At 39.3% G+C, this 15,575-nt stretch overlaps 1 protein-coding gene across 1 annotated transcript in view; it reads left to right on the plus strand.

The window, feature by feature from the left end:
- LOC139712918 (serine/threonine-protein phosphatase PP2A catalytic subunit 3-like) overlaps positions 1–15,575 on the plus strand; it is a 122,433-nt gene that overhangs the window by 47,680 nt on the left and 59,178 nt on the right. The window contains exon 5 of the mRNA XM_071624698.1: positions 15,333–15,435. Within this exon, the coding sequence (XP_071480799.1) occupies positions 15,333–15,435 (103 nt within the window). The remainder of the gene's footprint in view (positions 1–15,332; positions 15,436–15,575) is intronic.

The raw sequence follows: 15,575 nt of genomic DNA on the forward strand, positions 1-15,575 counted from the left end.
TCTATATCTTGGGGCTTCAGTACGGCTAACAGTAGCTGATTAATGCACTGACATAGCAGTGCAGCTGACTTGTTGCATAACCTATTGAATCATCTTTGTGTTCATTTTAGAACCCCTAGCTTGCCTGACATAAGGTACAATCCTTTTTTTAAAATCAAGTAAGTCTTTACTGACATGAATGTATAACATTCTGTCAGATGAGTGTTTTAAGTCACAATCACTTTTTCATTTTTAGTCTGTGTCACACCTTTTTTGTTATCGGAAAGAATCCGCTACACTTATTCTTGTGTATGACAAGCCAGACAATTTTTTTTTTTCGTAGATGCTGTTAAAGGCAGCCGATCGCCATCCCTAATGGTACGTAAACTCCGAACGACCGAAGTTTGTGCATGCAATTGCGCAGTGCTATCACTGAGACAAGTGTGTGTGTGTGCGTGTGTGTGTACGCATCATACACAAACATTGTCACCGCGAGCTGCGGTGATTGGAGGAGAGAGGCCAGAAGACGCTGCGGCGTGCGTGTGTGTGTGTGTGTGCGTGTGTGTGTACGCATCATACACAAATATTGTCACCGCGAGCTGCGGTGATTGGAGGAGAGAGGCCAGAAGACGCGTGGCTCTTTCGGCCTCTCTTCATGTGCATGCGCACTGAGAGTGTGCGTCCATTCGGAAGCTCTCGTGGCTCGCTGGGACAGCCATTTTGGGTTAGGAGATAAGCACAGGGAGCTCTCTTGTAGCCTACCGTATTTTCGCTGACCCATTGAGCCAGCGCTATTCTCATTCGGGGGTCACTTCATTTGATACAGAATGGGGGAGGCAGCGTGTTGCGTTCGTCTCCGTGCCGCACAAACCACTCGCCACGACTGAGTGTCTTTAAACTGTCGCTAATATACTGTATGAGAAATTGCTGAAAAGCCGTTCTTTGTAGTGATATGTGTGCTAGTCGTGTGTGTATTCATTCATCTATAAGCCCACATATCTTACCACTTTGTATAATGTCAGGCAGAGGAGATGTGATTTGCACATCATCAGATTTCAGTATGTGACCAATACTGTTTGTTTTTCTATATTTTGTATTTCTTTCTTTCTTTTTTCTTTCATATAGATTCCCAAGGCATGGAGCTTGCTGAAGGTGATGCAGACAGGTTGAATGCAACATATGATAGTTTTGACTGCTGTAAATATACAGACAGTATACTAGTACATGGATTCAATCTTTCAAAGTCAGTGGTATACAAAGTATGTAAATATATATTTGGTGGTGTGTTTTGGGGTTTTTTTTTTAGGGGGGGCTGCATTAGATGTTAGGATCTGACATGTACCAGCAGCCCTGTGATGAAAGTCAGAATGTAAATTTCACTGTGATTTTGTAATAGATCCTTATGACAAAAGCTTCCAACACTTTGAAAATTCCTAAAATGGGATTTAAATATTACGTCTTTCAGGCCATCATTTGGAAAATAAGAATAGGTCTATTGTTGATAGACTTACACACATAATAGATTTTCGGCCTCCATCCATTTCAAGCTTAATCGCTTATGATGGTGGTCTCCTGCATTCAATTATCTCTGTTGTTTACTGAAAAATACTGTATATTTTATTTTATGTTTCTGTGTATCTACATTGCTCAATGCAATCACCTATGTGAATCTATTTATGTACTGTTATCGATTTATTTCACTGCACTTGTTATTCTTTGTCTTTGTACTTTTTGAAGTTTGCATTCAAATTGCATCTGATTGAATGCAGAAATAAAAGCAAACAAAGCAAACAAACATAATAGATTTTCAAATTTCATGTACTTGCTACAAATGACATGTATAATGTTACATAATCTAAAAACATCTTGACTGTTTTTGTCTGCTTTTTTCTTTTGTTTTCACATAATTGGCATGCTCAATTTCAACTTAATCTGATAATCCCTTCATTACTGTTGCTCTGGAGTTTTACATCCTGATTTTTGTCCCATCCATGAACAGAACATGGCTAGGTATGATTACGTGCTTAAAATAGACCCCATACTTCAGAGCCTCCTTTCTTACTTGGTGTGCTTTTGCAGAGTGTTTGCTTTCTTTCTAATATTTAAATGGGTTAGGAGAGTCCATCTGAATTAGGTTGTACATCATTTTAAATCTTAGAATCTGCTCTTTCAGAAAGAGGATTGAGCTTTTTGTATGACTTTTTACAAGATACTAAGAAACCACTAATGAAGTGCTACAGAGCATACCATTCTCAGAGGAATTCAAAGTTCATTTGATAAAAATTGGTTTTGAAATGGTTGAGATATCCAACAAAGTAAAGCAAAGCAATTCTAAGAAAAGTATGGTTCCACCTTTTATTAGGATTGCTTTATCTTGAATATCTCAGCAATTTCAAAATCAATTTTCATCAAATTGAAATTGATTTCTTCTTGGAATTACATGCTCTCTCATATTTCATAAGAGGTTTTTCATTATATCACCCCCCCCAAAAAAAATAAATAAATAAATAAATAAATAAATAAATAAATAAATGTTAAAAATCTGAAACTAGGTCTCAACCAAAACTATACCATCCCTTTAACCAGAAATCCATGTTTGGTGAAATTTTGTTCGTTTTGTGATGCAGAGTCACAATTGCAGTGTTAGATATGAAGCTACAATCAGACTACAGTCTGACTGCTGAACTTCACTTAAGAGTTTTGTCACAGATGAGTCCATAGGTGATGACATTTATAAGTGTTTTGCCAGGTATTAACCGAACCAGAAATGAGGCAATGCCCCTTAGGGGAAAAAAAGCAAGAGCATTACAAAACCAAACAAGCCAATGGAAGCAAACGGGTGAATCGAAGCACACAGAAAAAAAAAAAATAGTAAAGTGGAAGAAAGCATTTTAAAATGGACAAATGCAAATATCTGTCTGCATAAGTCTAATTTCGTATTGCTTTGATGATTAAAAGCTATTGTGTAGTAGATAAGGTCATTTTTATCAGTGTTATTATCATAATCAGTATTCTGATGTAGGGAACCTCAGAGTGCATAGAGTGTGTATTGCAACACATATCATTGTACGCTTACAAAATATTTGCAATGATAGAATTGCTTGAAGGTCATCTGCTTTCATAATTTGAATAATAAAGCATAACAATATTTCAAGTGATTATAAAAGATCTCCTTTGGTATAAATGATCCAAACATAAATACATCAGTAAATGTTGCAGTTTAAATGTACATTATTTTTGTTATTGTTTCCAGGCGTGTGACAGCAAACCTTATGTAACCTAGTTTAAAAAGTTATATCTATGCAGGCAATTATGATTTGATTAGAAACATAGAATTAAGAATAGCTAATAATGTAGGAATGAAGTAGAATGTAATACAAAGAAATATGGTGAATGATAATAATTTCACAAAGACTCTTGCCAGTATCACCAATGTGGTTATAATAATTGTGCTGTGATTATGACGATATTGAAATTATAAAATACATGAAAGAAGGATATTATTCAGAGGGGTGCAGATTCAGGTGTGAGCGAACCTGTCATCTACTGCTTTCCGGGCAGCGACACTACCACCAGGCTGTTCCTGGTTGCCGGCAGTGACACGATAAACATGGATCAATTACCCAAGTTCCAAGATTCCGACATTGTTATGTTAAGTAGTCCAAGGCAGACGAGGCATAGGATGAATAAAAGAAGGATATTATTCAGAAGGGTGAAGGTTCAGATGTGAGTTTCTTCACTTTGTCTCCCTCTACAAATTAAATTTGTTAAGATCGCAACTGCTGATCTGTAAATTAACAAACATGTCGGAAAAAAGGAACCAGTGGGACTCGAACCTGTCATCTACTGCTTTCCGGGCAGCGACACTACCACCAGGCTGTTCCTGGTTGCCGGCAGTGACACGATGAACATGGAACAAATACCCAAGCTCCGAGATTCTGACATTGTTATGTTAAGTAGTCCAAGGCGGACAAAGCATAGGATAAATGAAAGAAGGATATTATTGAGAGGGGTGAAGGTTCAGGTGTGAGTTTCTTCAGTTTGTCTCCCTCTACAAATTAAATTTGTTAAGATTGCAACTGCTGATCTGTAAATTAACAAACATGTCAGAAAAAAGGAACCAGTGGGACTCGAACCTGTCATCTACTGCTTTCCGGGCAGCGACACTACCACCAGACTGTCCCTGGTTGCCGGCAGTGACACAATGAACATGGAACAAATACCCAAGCTCCGAGATTCCGACATTGTTATGCTGAGTAGTCAAAGGCGGACAAGGCATAGGATAAATGAAAGAAGGATATTCAGAGGGGCAGCGCCCTCGCCAAAAAATGAAGTACGCATGGCAGAAAAGTGCCTTCATGGTAGTTTGAAATATTTACGCGTGGTGGCTCAAACTGAAGAAACTCACACCTGAATAAAATACATGTTTTCAATATGAGATTTTCCAGTGAATCAGGCAACCAGACTATGGAAATTTGACAGCAACAACTGTTTCAATAGTTTCTGCAGTTACATAAATCTGTCACATGACATGTCGTTACATTGTATAGAACTGAAGTATGAAATTGATAGCAGTGAATGAATTAAATAATTGAATCATTATTGGCATCTGTCATTCTGCCTCTTTCAATGAAATTATTTCAATTGTTGCAATTGATGAGTAAAATCAAATCCAAGTATAAAACCATGAATACCTGCAGAAACTACAACTATCACTCGTGATTTTTTTCCCCCACCTCCAACTGGAGGTAGTTCGTTCAACCAGCACTAAATATGGTTTTATTAAGAAAGAAAGTTGTTGCCATGGCAACTCATTGTTCAACATTAAATAAAGTTTTGTTTTCTTTATTCAAAAATTCTGTTCGTCACATGTGTCATAATTATGTATTGCAAGTCAAGTGCTCAAAAACTGAGTGAGTTCGATGACTAAACTGGTAGGTCCTATGATTTTCATTAAAAAATGATGTTACCATGGTAACACGTGCTGTTCAATATTAATGAAAGTTGAAGTTTGTACAAGTACATGTTATAACTGTCACTTGTGTCAAATATCAAGTCAAATGCCCAAAAGCTGAGGAAGTTAGCTGAAACCACAATACTTTTATATGATTTTTATTCAAAATACTGTTACCATGACAACACATTGTTTGACATGTAAGGGCAAAGAAAAATTTGCACATCAGTCTATGTACTTTAGCAGTGTCAAATTTCAAGTGAAATGCTCAAATACTGGAGTAAACTGAATCCACAATTTTTTTGTATTATATGTACTCATTGAAAATGCTGTTACCATGACAACACAGTTTGATATCTACGAAAGATGAAGTTCACACAACTACATATCATAGTGGTCACATGTGCCAAATTTCAAGCCAAATGCTCAAAAGCTGAGGGAGTAGCTGAATCCATAATATTTTTGTGTGCTTTTCATGTAAAGTCTGTTGTTACCATGGCAACGCATTGTTCAACAATGACGAAAAATGAAGTTTGTACATCTACACACTATACTGGTCACATGTGCCAAATTTCAAGCCATATGGTCACTGATGAATTCATCTGAATTCACAATATTTTTGTATGCTTTTAAGATAAAAAAATGCTGTTACCATGGCAATGCATTGTCAAACAACAAATGATTAGTTTTGCTCATGTACATACTGTAGCGGTCACATGTGCCAAGATTTAGGTCAAATGCTTCAAAACTAAGGGAGTTCGGTCAATCCACATATTTCTATGTATGATTGGTACAGAAAAAAACTGTTGTTGCCATGGCAACAAATTTCTTAATAATAATAATCATAATAATAGCGGCTACTTACATTTGTATATAGCGCACAGGTCCACTTTTCAGTGCTCATGGCGCTTCAAAAATGAAAAGAAATCATATATTTACATGCATATACATATTCAAACATTTCAACAAATAAGAAAATGGTAAACAAAAACAAATATATACCAAATAAAGAATACAACATATACCAATTAAAAATACAATATTGATCCAATATTAATGACATACAGCAATTACAGTCGTCGGTATGAAAGGAACAGATAAGTTTTAAGTTTGGATTTGAATGACTCTGTCGATGACAGTTCCCTTAACTGAAGAGGTAACTGATTCCACAATTTTGGTCCCATAACGGAAAAAGCACGATCACCATACCCATGTTTTACTCTGGGTGTTTGGAGTAAAAATGCATCTGATGATGAACGTAGCCTTTGTGTGGGATTGTATTTTTGAACAGAATTACTTATGTATATTGGGGAAAAAGAATGAACTGAATGATGTACTAATAACAGAAACTTGAAAATAATCCTTTTTTCTACAGGTAACCAATGTAAGGAATGGAGAACTGGTGACATGGAATCAAACTTATTAGTAAAAGTTAACAATCGGGCAGCAGAATTTTGCAACCGTTGAAGTTTTGTGACATCTTTTTTTGAAAGATTACACAACAATGAATTCGAAAAATCCAACCGAGAAGAAATCAAAGCATGAATAAGTATCTCAGCTGCAGATTTAGACAAATATTTCCTTATGAAACTTAAATTACGCAACTGATATCGAACATTCCGCTGAATATGAGTTACATGACTTCGAAATGACATTTCCTGATCAAATATGACACCTAAATTACGGGCTGTGTTCGACGGAGTAATGCAAGTGCTACCGATGTTGACATGACATGACTGATAATCAATTTTGCTTAACATATGCTTTGATCCCAATAACAGAAACTCAGATTTATCATCATTTAGTTTAAGGCCATTGGATGTAAGCCAGATTTTCAGGTCTTGCAAACATGCTTCGAGTTTTGCAATGGCAGATGACAATGAAGACACAGTGGGTTTAAAAGACAAATATAGTTGTATATCATCCGCATAACAATGATAACTAATACAATGTTTGCGAAATACTTCACTAATTGGTTGCATATACAGAGAAAAAAGCAGCGGGCCTCCAACAGAACCTTGAGGTACACCAAACTTTGTCATAGTTTTACAAGAGGTAGAATCACCAATTCTGACATAATGAGATCGATCACATAAGTAGGATATAAACCAATCAAGAACAGTTCCTTTGATGCCCAAATATCTCAGTCGTTGAATCAGAATACCATTATATCTTCACACCCACACACGAAAAAAAAAGTGTCTTGCACAACTACACATTACATTGATTTGATTTTATGCTGAATCTTAACTGCATTGCTTTGGAATAGAAAATTAAATGAAAAACATTGAAGTTTAATTTATATTTTATGAGTAATGGGAGGATAGAGAATTCAGCCATTGGCTGCGCATTAGCCATTGGCTGAATTTGCGTAATATGAGAGGCCGTACCACGCGCAATCGCCATCTTTAAAAGCTGATGACTACTGTGAAAAATATTTCGAGATAAAATAAATCTTGTATAAGCCACATTTAAAGCTGTTCAGAGTAAGGGAGGGAGCGGAGGGTGCTGAATTCTCTATCCTCCCATTACTCATAAAATATAAATTAAATTTAAATGTTTTTCATTTAATTTTCTATTTTATCTCTAATGTACGGTAGAGAATTCAGCCATTGGCTGCGCATTAGCCATTGGCTGAATTTGCGTAGTATGAGACTTCAAAGATTTTCACAGTAGTCATTGTTCACAGAAGATATATTGTCAGAGATATGTTTTTGGGCAACTTTACCTATTATGTTTGCAGAACCGTATCTTGTCCCCTCCTAGAGGTCTGTTGTCCCAGAACTGCTTGTCCAAAAGATGTTGCCTGGGATGCGGGTTTCAGGTAAAAATTCCTGAACGTGGATTCACTTTTCCACCCAGCATGTTTGAGAATGTCTGTTATTGGAAAATGATTCCTCTTGGCAGATGAGGTTGCCGCTGATCTTGTTGAATGTGCTTTTAAGAGATCGGTGTCGATACCCGATGCTTTCAACACAGTTTTAATCCATCGAGCGATGGTTTGCTTTGATGCCCTCCCATGAGGTTGCTTGTAGGTGACAAATAGTGCATTCACCTCCTTCCTCAATGTGCTTGTTCTGTTAATGTATTCTTTAACATAGTGTACAATGCAGAGTTTCTTATCCTCGGGAAAGGCTTTCAGTGTTACTTTCACTCCCACATCCCCAGGTTGACTCTGCTTTATTAAATCAGCCACTGCTATCTCCACACAATCTTTGGACACCTTCACATTGTCAAGGGTTAGGTATGAAAGTGTTTGCACTCTTTGGGCGGAAGTCAACGCGAGTAAAAAACATACTTTGTGTGTCAGTTGACACAGCGAAATCTTGTGAGCTGAAGTTACTTGTCTGAGGTAGCTCAGCACCTTCCCTACATCCCATATGAAGCTGTATCGCGGAGTGGGTGGTCTGAGATTAAAGATGCCCTTGAAGTACTGGCAAATCCAAGGATGTGTAGAAATGGTGTATTTCTCGTCCCGTAGAAGAACAACTGATGAGAGTGCACTCCTTGATGTATTCAAGGTGCTGTAGCTTGCTCCATTTTTGTACAGGGAATTAAAGAAAGCAGACAAATTTCCCACCTTTGTATGGGTCGAACATATATGACGCTCATGACAAAACCTTTGCCACTTCCTAATATACACCATATACTGCTCCTTGGTGGATTTCCTCCAAGACGCTGCCATTATACCAGCAGTCTCTTCTGTCAGCCCTTGAGCTATGAAATGTTTGCTCCAACCCTGCAACATAAGAAGGAGAGATGTGTAAGTGGATGGGGTCTACCTGTAATGGGTTGAGTTAACAACTGGTGTTTTCGCAAGACCCAGGGCTCCTCCAGTAGCATGTTACGTAGTACGGTATACCAGGGCTGTGTTGGCCAATTCGGCACTATCAAAATTCCCTTAGCGCCATCTTGTCTGATTTTTTGGAGACACTTTGCAACCAAGCTAAATGGGGGAAACGCATAAAATCTAGGGGTCCCCAGTCAATAGTGAATGCGTCTACTGCCCATGCCCCTGGATCTGGTCTCCAGGAGACGTATGTTGGGAGCTGGGCATTCAGTCTGGTAGCAAAAAGGTCTACGTTTGGTAACCCATACCTCTGCACTATCTCAGTGAATATTGTCTTGTCTAGCATCCATTCTATATTGTCGTTGAATTTCCTTGACATCGTATCTGCTTCTGTGTTCTTAGAGCCTGCTAAGTGAGATGCTGTTATCCAAATTTGTCGTCTACTACACCAATCCCAAATTTGCAACGCCATTTCATTACATGCTTCAGACTTGACGCCGCCCATGTTATTCAAGTACGTCACCGCTGTAGTGTTGTCTAATCTCAAAGGCATATGTGCAAAAGGTCAGTGGTGGCTTGCACAGCTGAGCGAGTGTCTGCTTTATTGTTCCCAATTATCAGTGTGTCATCCAAGTACAACAAAACTGTGTGCCCCTGTTGTCTTAGTAAAGCAAGCACTGGTTTCAGTATTTTGGTGAACAGTCTTGGGGCGGAAGATAAGCCATTTGGCAAAGCTTTGAACTGCCATAATTGGTTTCTCCATACGAAGCGGAGATATTTACAAGAGTCTAAGTGAATGGGAATTGTGTAGTATGCATCACGGAGGTCTACTGAAGCCATATAACACCCTTTTGAGAGGAGCAGAATACCAGATTGAATATTATCCATTTTAAAGTGTTGGTACTAAACATTTTTGTTGAGTTCGGACAGGTCAAGAATTAATCGAACTCCTCCGTTCTTTTATGGTCTCGTGAAAACCTCTGAAATAAATTCCCCTTCTTCATGGATACATTTTTCAATGACCTGTTTTTCTTCCAGAACAAGAATCACATGGTCAATCATGGCTGTTTCTTCAGCATTCCGCTTGTAAGAACACAGAGGTTTTTCTCAAGAAGGGGGAAATTTTTCTGGTTCAAATTCTATTGTATAGCCTTGAACTGCTTGTATGATGTGTGAGTCTCTCGTGATATTTTCCCAAGCAGGGAAAAATGGCTTCAGACGACCTCTGACAACAGCTGGTGCTGTAACTAGATCGTTATCTATGTTGTGTTCATAGTCACCTACCTGTTCTATTTCCTCCCCTGGCTTTGGCTCTGCCTGTGGTAGGTTGGCTGCTTGTTGCAACCCTCCCTTGCTGCTGTCGGTGTGTAAGTGTGAGGAGGGTCTCGAGGTCTCCCCCTCCAAGCCTTCCCTAAAAAAGGCTGTGCAGATGAACCGGCCATGGGGTTGGGATGTGTGTCATCCAAGTACAACAAAACTGTGTGCCCCTGTTGTCTTAGTAAAGCAAGCACTGGTTTCAGTATTTTGGTGAACAGTCTTGGGGCGGAAGATAAGCCATTTGGCAAAGCTTTGAACTGCCATAATTGGTTTCTCCATACGAAGCGGAGATATTTACAAGAGTCTAAGTGAATGGGAATTGTGTAGTATGCATCACAGAGGTCTACTGAAGCCATATAACACCCTTTTGAGAGGAGCAGAATACCAGATTGAATATTATCCATTTTAAAGTGTTGGTACTAAACATTTTTGTTGAGTTCGGACAGGTCAAGAATTAATCGAACTCCTCCGTTCTTTTATGGTCTCGTGAAAACCTCTGAAATAAATTCCCCTTCTTCATGGATACATTTTTCAATGACCTGTTTTTCTTCCAGAACAAGAATCACATGGTCAATCATGGCTGTTTCTTCAGCATTCCGCTTGTAAGAACGCAGAGGTTTTTCTCAAGAAGGGGGAAATTTTTCTGGTTCAAATTCTATTGTATAGCCTTGAACTGCTTGTATGATGTGTGAGTCTCTCGTGATATTTTCCCAAGCAGGGAAAAATGGCTTCAGACGACCTCCGACAACAGCTGGTGCTGTAACTAGATCGTTATCTATGTTGTGTTCATAGTCACCTACCTGTTCTATTTCCTCCCCTGGCTTTGGCTCTGCCTGTGGTAGGTTGGCTGCTTGTTGCAACCCTCCCTTGCTGCTGTCGGTGTGTAAGTGTGAGGAGGGTCTCGAGGTCTCCCCCTCCAAGCCTTCCCTAAAAAAGGCTGTGCAGATGAACCAGCCATGGGGTTGGGATGTGATGTTCGGCGGTCATAACCCCTCCCCGACGGGCGGGTAAACCCAGTCGACGTGTATTGACGGCGAGATGTCACATCCAGTTTCTTGTACGGCTGGAACCGTGATTGCTCTAATGTGAAGCGTGATTTCATCATGCCTGACATTGTTTTCCTTTGTTCTTGGATCTCTTTCGCTTGACGCCCCAGGTCATCTCCGAACAAGTACTTTGTCACTTTGTGAGAGGGCTTGCACAGGTGGTGGAAATTTGAGTTCATGTCAGGCTTTATGCTGTCCTTTCTCATGCAGTTGAGGGAGAAGTTTGCATTGAAGAGAAAGGCCATAGCATCCTGCTGAGCTTCAGACAAAGTTGCTGGAAGGGTACGAGCAAACGCGTTTATCCCTTTCAAGAGGGATGATTAGATCATTTGTAGTTTCAGATCCCTGTGTCTCGTCCCCATGGAGATGTTCTCCCAGATTGTGCTGTTAACTTTAGGGGTTTCCAGACATGTGCAGTTTGATGGGCAGGGGTAGCGAGTTGCTGCTTCGTCGAGAGATTTCTGGTCAAGTTTCTGTCCCATCATATACACAATGGTGTCTGCGACATCCTCATCGAGTGGTTCCCCTATCCCGGACGGAGCCACGAATTTCTGAGCCATTCCGTGGTATCTTGAATTCTGGCTGTTTGTCTTTATCTGCCTCTTGTAGGCCTACGTCCGAAAACAAGCTGACCGCGTCATCGCGGTTTGCCGATAGGAAATCAGCCACACTGCGATTATCCGCCAATTCTATGACGGGTGGTGAGCTGCTTCCCCTTTGTGTGTCGTACTCGCCACATTCACTAAAACAATCCCGCGGCGTGTTGGCATGTTGTTCTCCATGATGAGGTGTGCTCAAGGTCTCGATCATTTTCTCGAACATTGACTCGAGTTTCCCAATGCGGGACATAACCTCCGTGCTATTTTCCGCTGTAGTCAAGGTCGGGTTTGGAGCGGTAGCAGCGGGTTCGGCTGTGCCTTCCCCGAAGCCGCGGGGCGGGATACCTTAGGCCTCCCGCCGCTAGACAGAGTTTTGCCTGCAGCCTTCTTCTTCGCTGCCGGAGCTGGGCTGGCCTTAGGCTCACACAGCTCGGTATCTTTTAGGGCTTTTGCCTTCTCCGATTTGTCAGGTGGTTCATCCATGCTGAGTACGAAACAACCCAATGATAATCACGCTTGTAAGAGAGCACGAAATCAGTTCCGTATTTCCGCAGATTTCGATGATATTTTTCGATTTTTTGGTCAGATAAAACTCGCTTCGTGATCGAACATTGCGCTGGAACGAAGATGGCGATTGCGCGCGGAACGGCCTCTCATATTACGCAAATTCAGCCAGTGGCTAATGCGCAGCCAATGGCTGAATTCTCTACCGTACATTACGAGATAAAACTGAGAGTAGTAGTTCGATTGCTATTTGTGTGATTATAATGAAAATTTGTTGTTGCCATGGCAATGCATTATGCGGTACTAACGGAAAAGGTGCCTTGCACATCTACCTTTGACAGCGGTCACACATGCCAAATTTTGGGTCAATTACTCCGAAAATGAGAAAAAAGTTTGATACAATGACTCTCTCAAAAAGCTATCACATACATGTAAACTTAGGAGTGCTGCTCCTGACCACTCCTAGATTTATGTGATAGCTTTGCCAAGTTAGAGACTTTATGTGCTAGCTTTGTTCATGAAATGATTTCTAGAAAAAAGTCTCTCCTAAGTCTGAGTTTATGTGATAGCTTTATGCGATCACATAAACTTAGGAGTGCTCCTGACCACTGCTAGATTCATGTGATAGCTTTGCCAAGTTAGGAGAGACTTTGTGTGCTAGCTTTGTTCATGAAACGGTTTTTAGCAAAGTCTCTCCTAAGTGTGACTTAGGAGAGAGAAAGTCTCTCTTAAGACTTTCATGAAACGGACCCCTGGAGTGCCTCAAGGGTCGGTTCTTGGGCCTTGCCTCTTTCTGCTTTATCTTTATGACTTTTGCAAGGTTTCTATTTTCATGAATTTCGAGAGTGGGAGGCTATTCGGGAATTAAACATACGCGAAAATATTAACTCTCATTCCGGCATAAATGCGACGTGCATGCATACATTCTTCTTTCAGTACTGTACCCCATGATCGCAAATTCGACCACTTGCGAAATTGTTGGGATGTTCGGGACATTCAATATTTTCTAATATATTTTAATTGAAAAACAAGTTTTGCAATAAGACAAAATAAGGAACAAAAAATTCGAAATATCTTGAACTAAGACAAAAATGAGGGATCATTTTTAATTAACAGATAGTTAGTATTGAATATAATGTTATCTAGAAAAAGCAAAAAGAAAAACAAACCAAATAAAAGGTCTGCTGCGAGCATCGATCTCTCAAAATTGTGCAGGCAAAACCGTTACTCTACCACTCTGCTGTTTACGGAACATCCACGTATATGCTAAGGCAAAAAACAAACTATAGATACAAGATATGGAGATCATCAATAGGTGGACTGTAATACACAAAACATCTTGAATATTTCACCATGCTACATGCATATGACCAGACCAAAACATATTCTTGTTACAGTTTGTTATTTCAGCTACAATCTATTAGAATTTCAGAGGAAACAAAGTTCAAACAACTGAGATACAACTGTGAGAAGATTGTCGTGTCAATTCAGAATCGGAAAAAAAATCCCCTCCCATAGACATAACATGTGAACTCAGCTGATTTTGATACTTTGCCGTTAATCACAATTTTCAGTGTGAGGACATCATCAGATTTGCAAAACAATCACATTGACTTGAAAGACAATTGCCCAAAATACTGTATGAGCTGAAATTTTGCGTACAGATATTTTCGCTACCACTTGCTACTTGGAGGACATCTTCGCGTGTTGTTAATTTCGCGGTTGCGAGGGTCTAACTGAACTTAGTTATTCGCGTGTTGTTGTTTTCGCGGTTCAAAGGCGATTTGCGAAATTCACGAAAATTTCAGCTTGTACAGTACAACATATCTCAATTTGGGATAATATTAAGCAAAAATTACTGAGATGGGCACAAATGAATATCTTAAATGGTACATGAAAAAATTAAATTCCACTTTTTCTATATCAGATGACCATATGATGTCAGCAAATTTGTCTGATATATTGATACTTTGAACGTTATTTGCAACTCATATCCTTTTGCAGTGTGTAATAAAAACGGGGGTCCCCGTTCATTTTGAGGAGCTATGGCAAAAGAAACAAAGGCATGTTTTTTCACCATATTTGCACATAGACGCGCACGCGGAATTTTAACTTTGAAGCATCCCCCATTCCTTCCTTTATTGGTCAAGATTATATGAAAACCAATGGATATTATGTATCAGAAATCCAACCCAAGCAGAAAAAGTGCATTTTTCATTTATGTGCTGTGCATGCGAAAATACACGGACGCGCACACGCGGAATTTTTTGAAACACTTAAAATTGTCTGAAACAGTAAATCAGTCGGGAAGTCATTTTGAGCATTTTAACATTTTGACACGCGTGTCATGATGACCTGGGTGATTAGTTTAGTACAGGATGATCAGTCATGACTTGCACTTTTTGTCTACCAAAAATGATATGGAAATGACATTTAGTTATGAAGATATGATCAATCATCTAACATCTGAAAATCACAAAATGGTGCCTAGATGACATCACAGATCAGCTTTTTTTTTATGAAAATGTTATTGGCATGAGATATTGTTATCAGATACAGTGTGTGTTGACTGAAAATTTCATGTAATTCTGTCATGTCATTGATGAGATATACCACCCACAAAATATTGCAGAAAGAAAGAAGAATAAAAAAGAAAGAAAGATTTTGACAAACACAATAGGTGATACACTGATAGCATATCACCTAAATAGGAAGATTCTGTACAAACACAATAGGTGATACACCATTAGCGCATCACCTAATAATTCCAAGGTATTCTCGTTCATGTTGAACAGCAAACTGAAGTAAGTGATGGCAACATGCTGCATGCTAGAGTACTGATGTAGACTGTGTACCTTTGCTGTTCACAGCAGTTTTCCTGAATCAACCCTATTGCTCTTTGTATGTGCATATTACTTGATCACAACAGGGAGGTGGGAAGAGATCACAATGTCTTCTCTGTGCAGTCATAAACTTAGCATTTTTTGCAATATGCTTTATTTTAGTGTCATATAGTATCACTAGCTTTTAATGCATGAACCTGGAAGTGATGATATCAGACCAGTGCATATCAATGGCTCCATGATTTGTTAGGTGGAATGTTTTAATAATTTCCAGTTTGTCATCTTGATGTATTCCTACAGTGAGTGCAACCAGAAGTTTGGTCCTACTGTTGGTCAGCAAGTCTGGGAAGCTGTCAACAATTGCTTTGATGCCATGCCACTTGCTGCAGTGGTAGATAACAAGGTAGGGGCATTAATCATAAAATCCTAACTGCTGTTCAGGAAGTTAGACACCCTTTTTAAAAAATGGAGAAAAAAATTTATGGATGAGATTTCTGAACAATGAACAATTACTAATTTTCACACTTTATAACACCCTTTCCC

This window comes from Diadema antillarum, unplaced genomic scaffold, assembly GCF_040938485.1.
Source record: "Diadema antillarum isolate AM-2024a unplaced genomic scaffold, OU_Dant_1.0 seq00001875_RagTag, whole genome shotgun sequence".
Lineage (NCBI taxonomy): Eukaryota > Metazoa > Echinodermata > Echinoidea > Diadematoida > Diadematidae > Diadema > Diadema antillarum.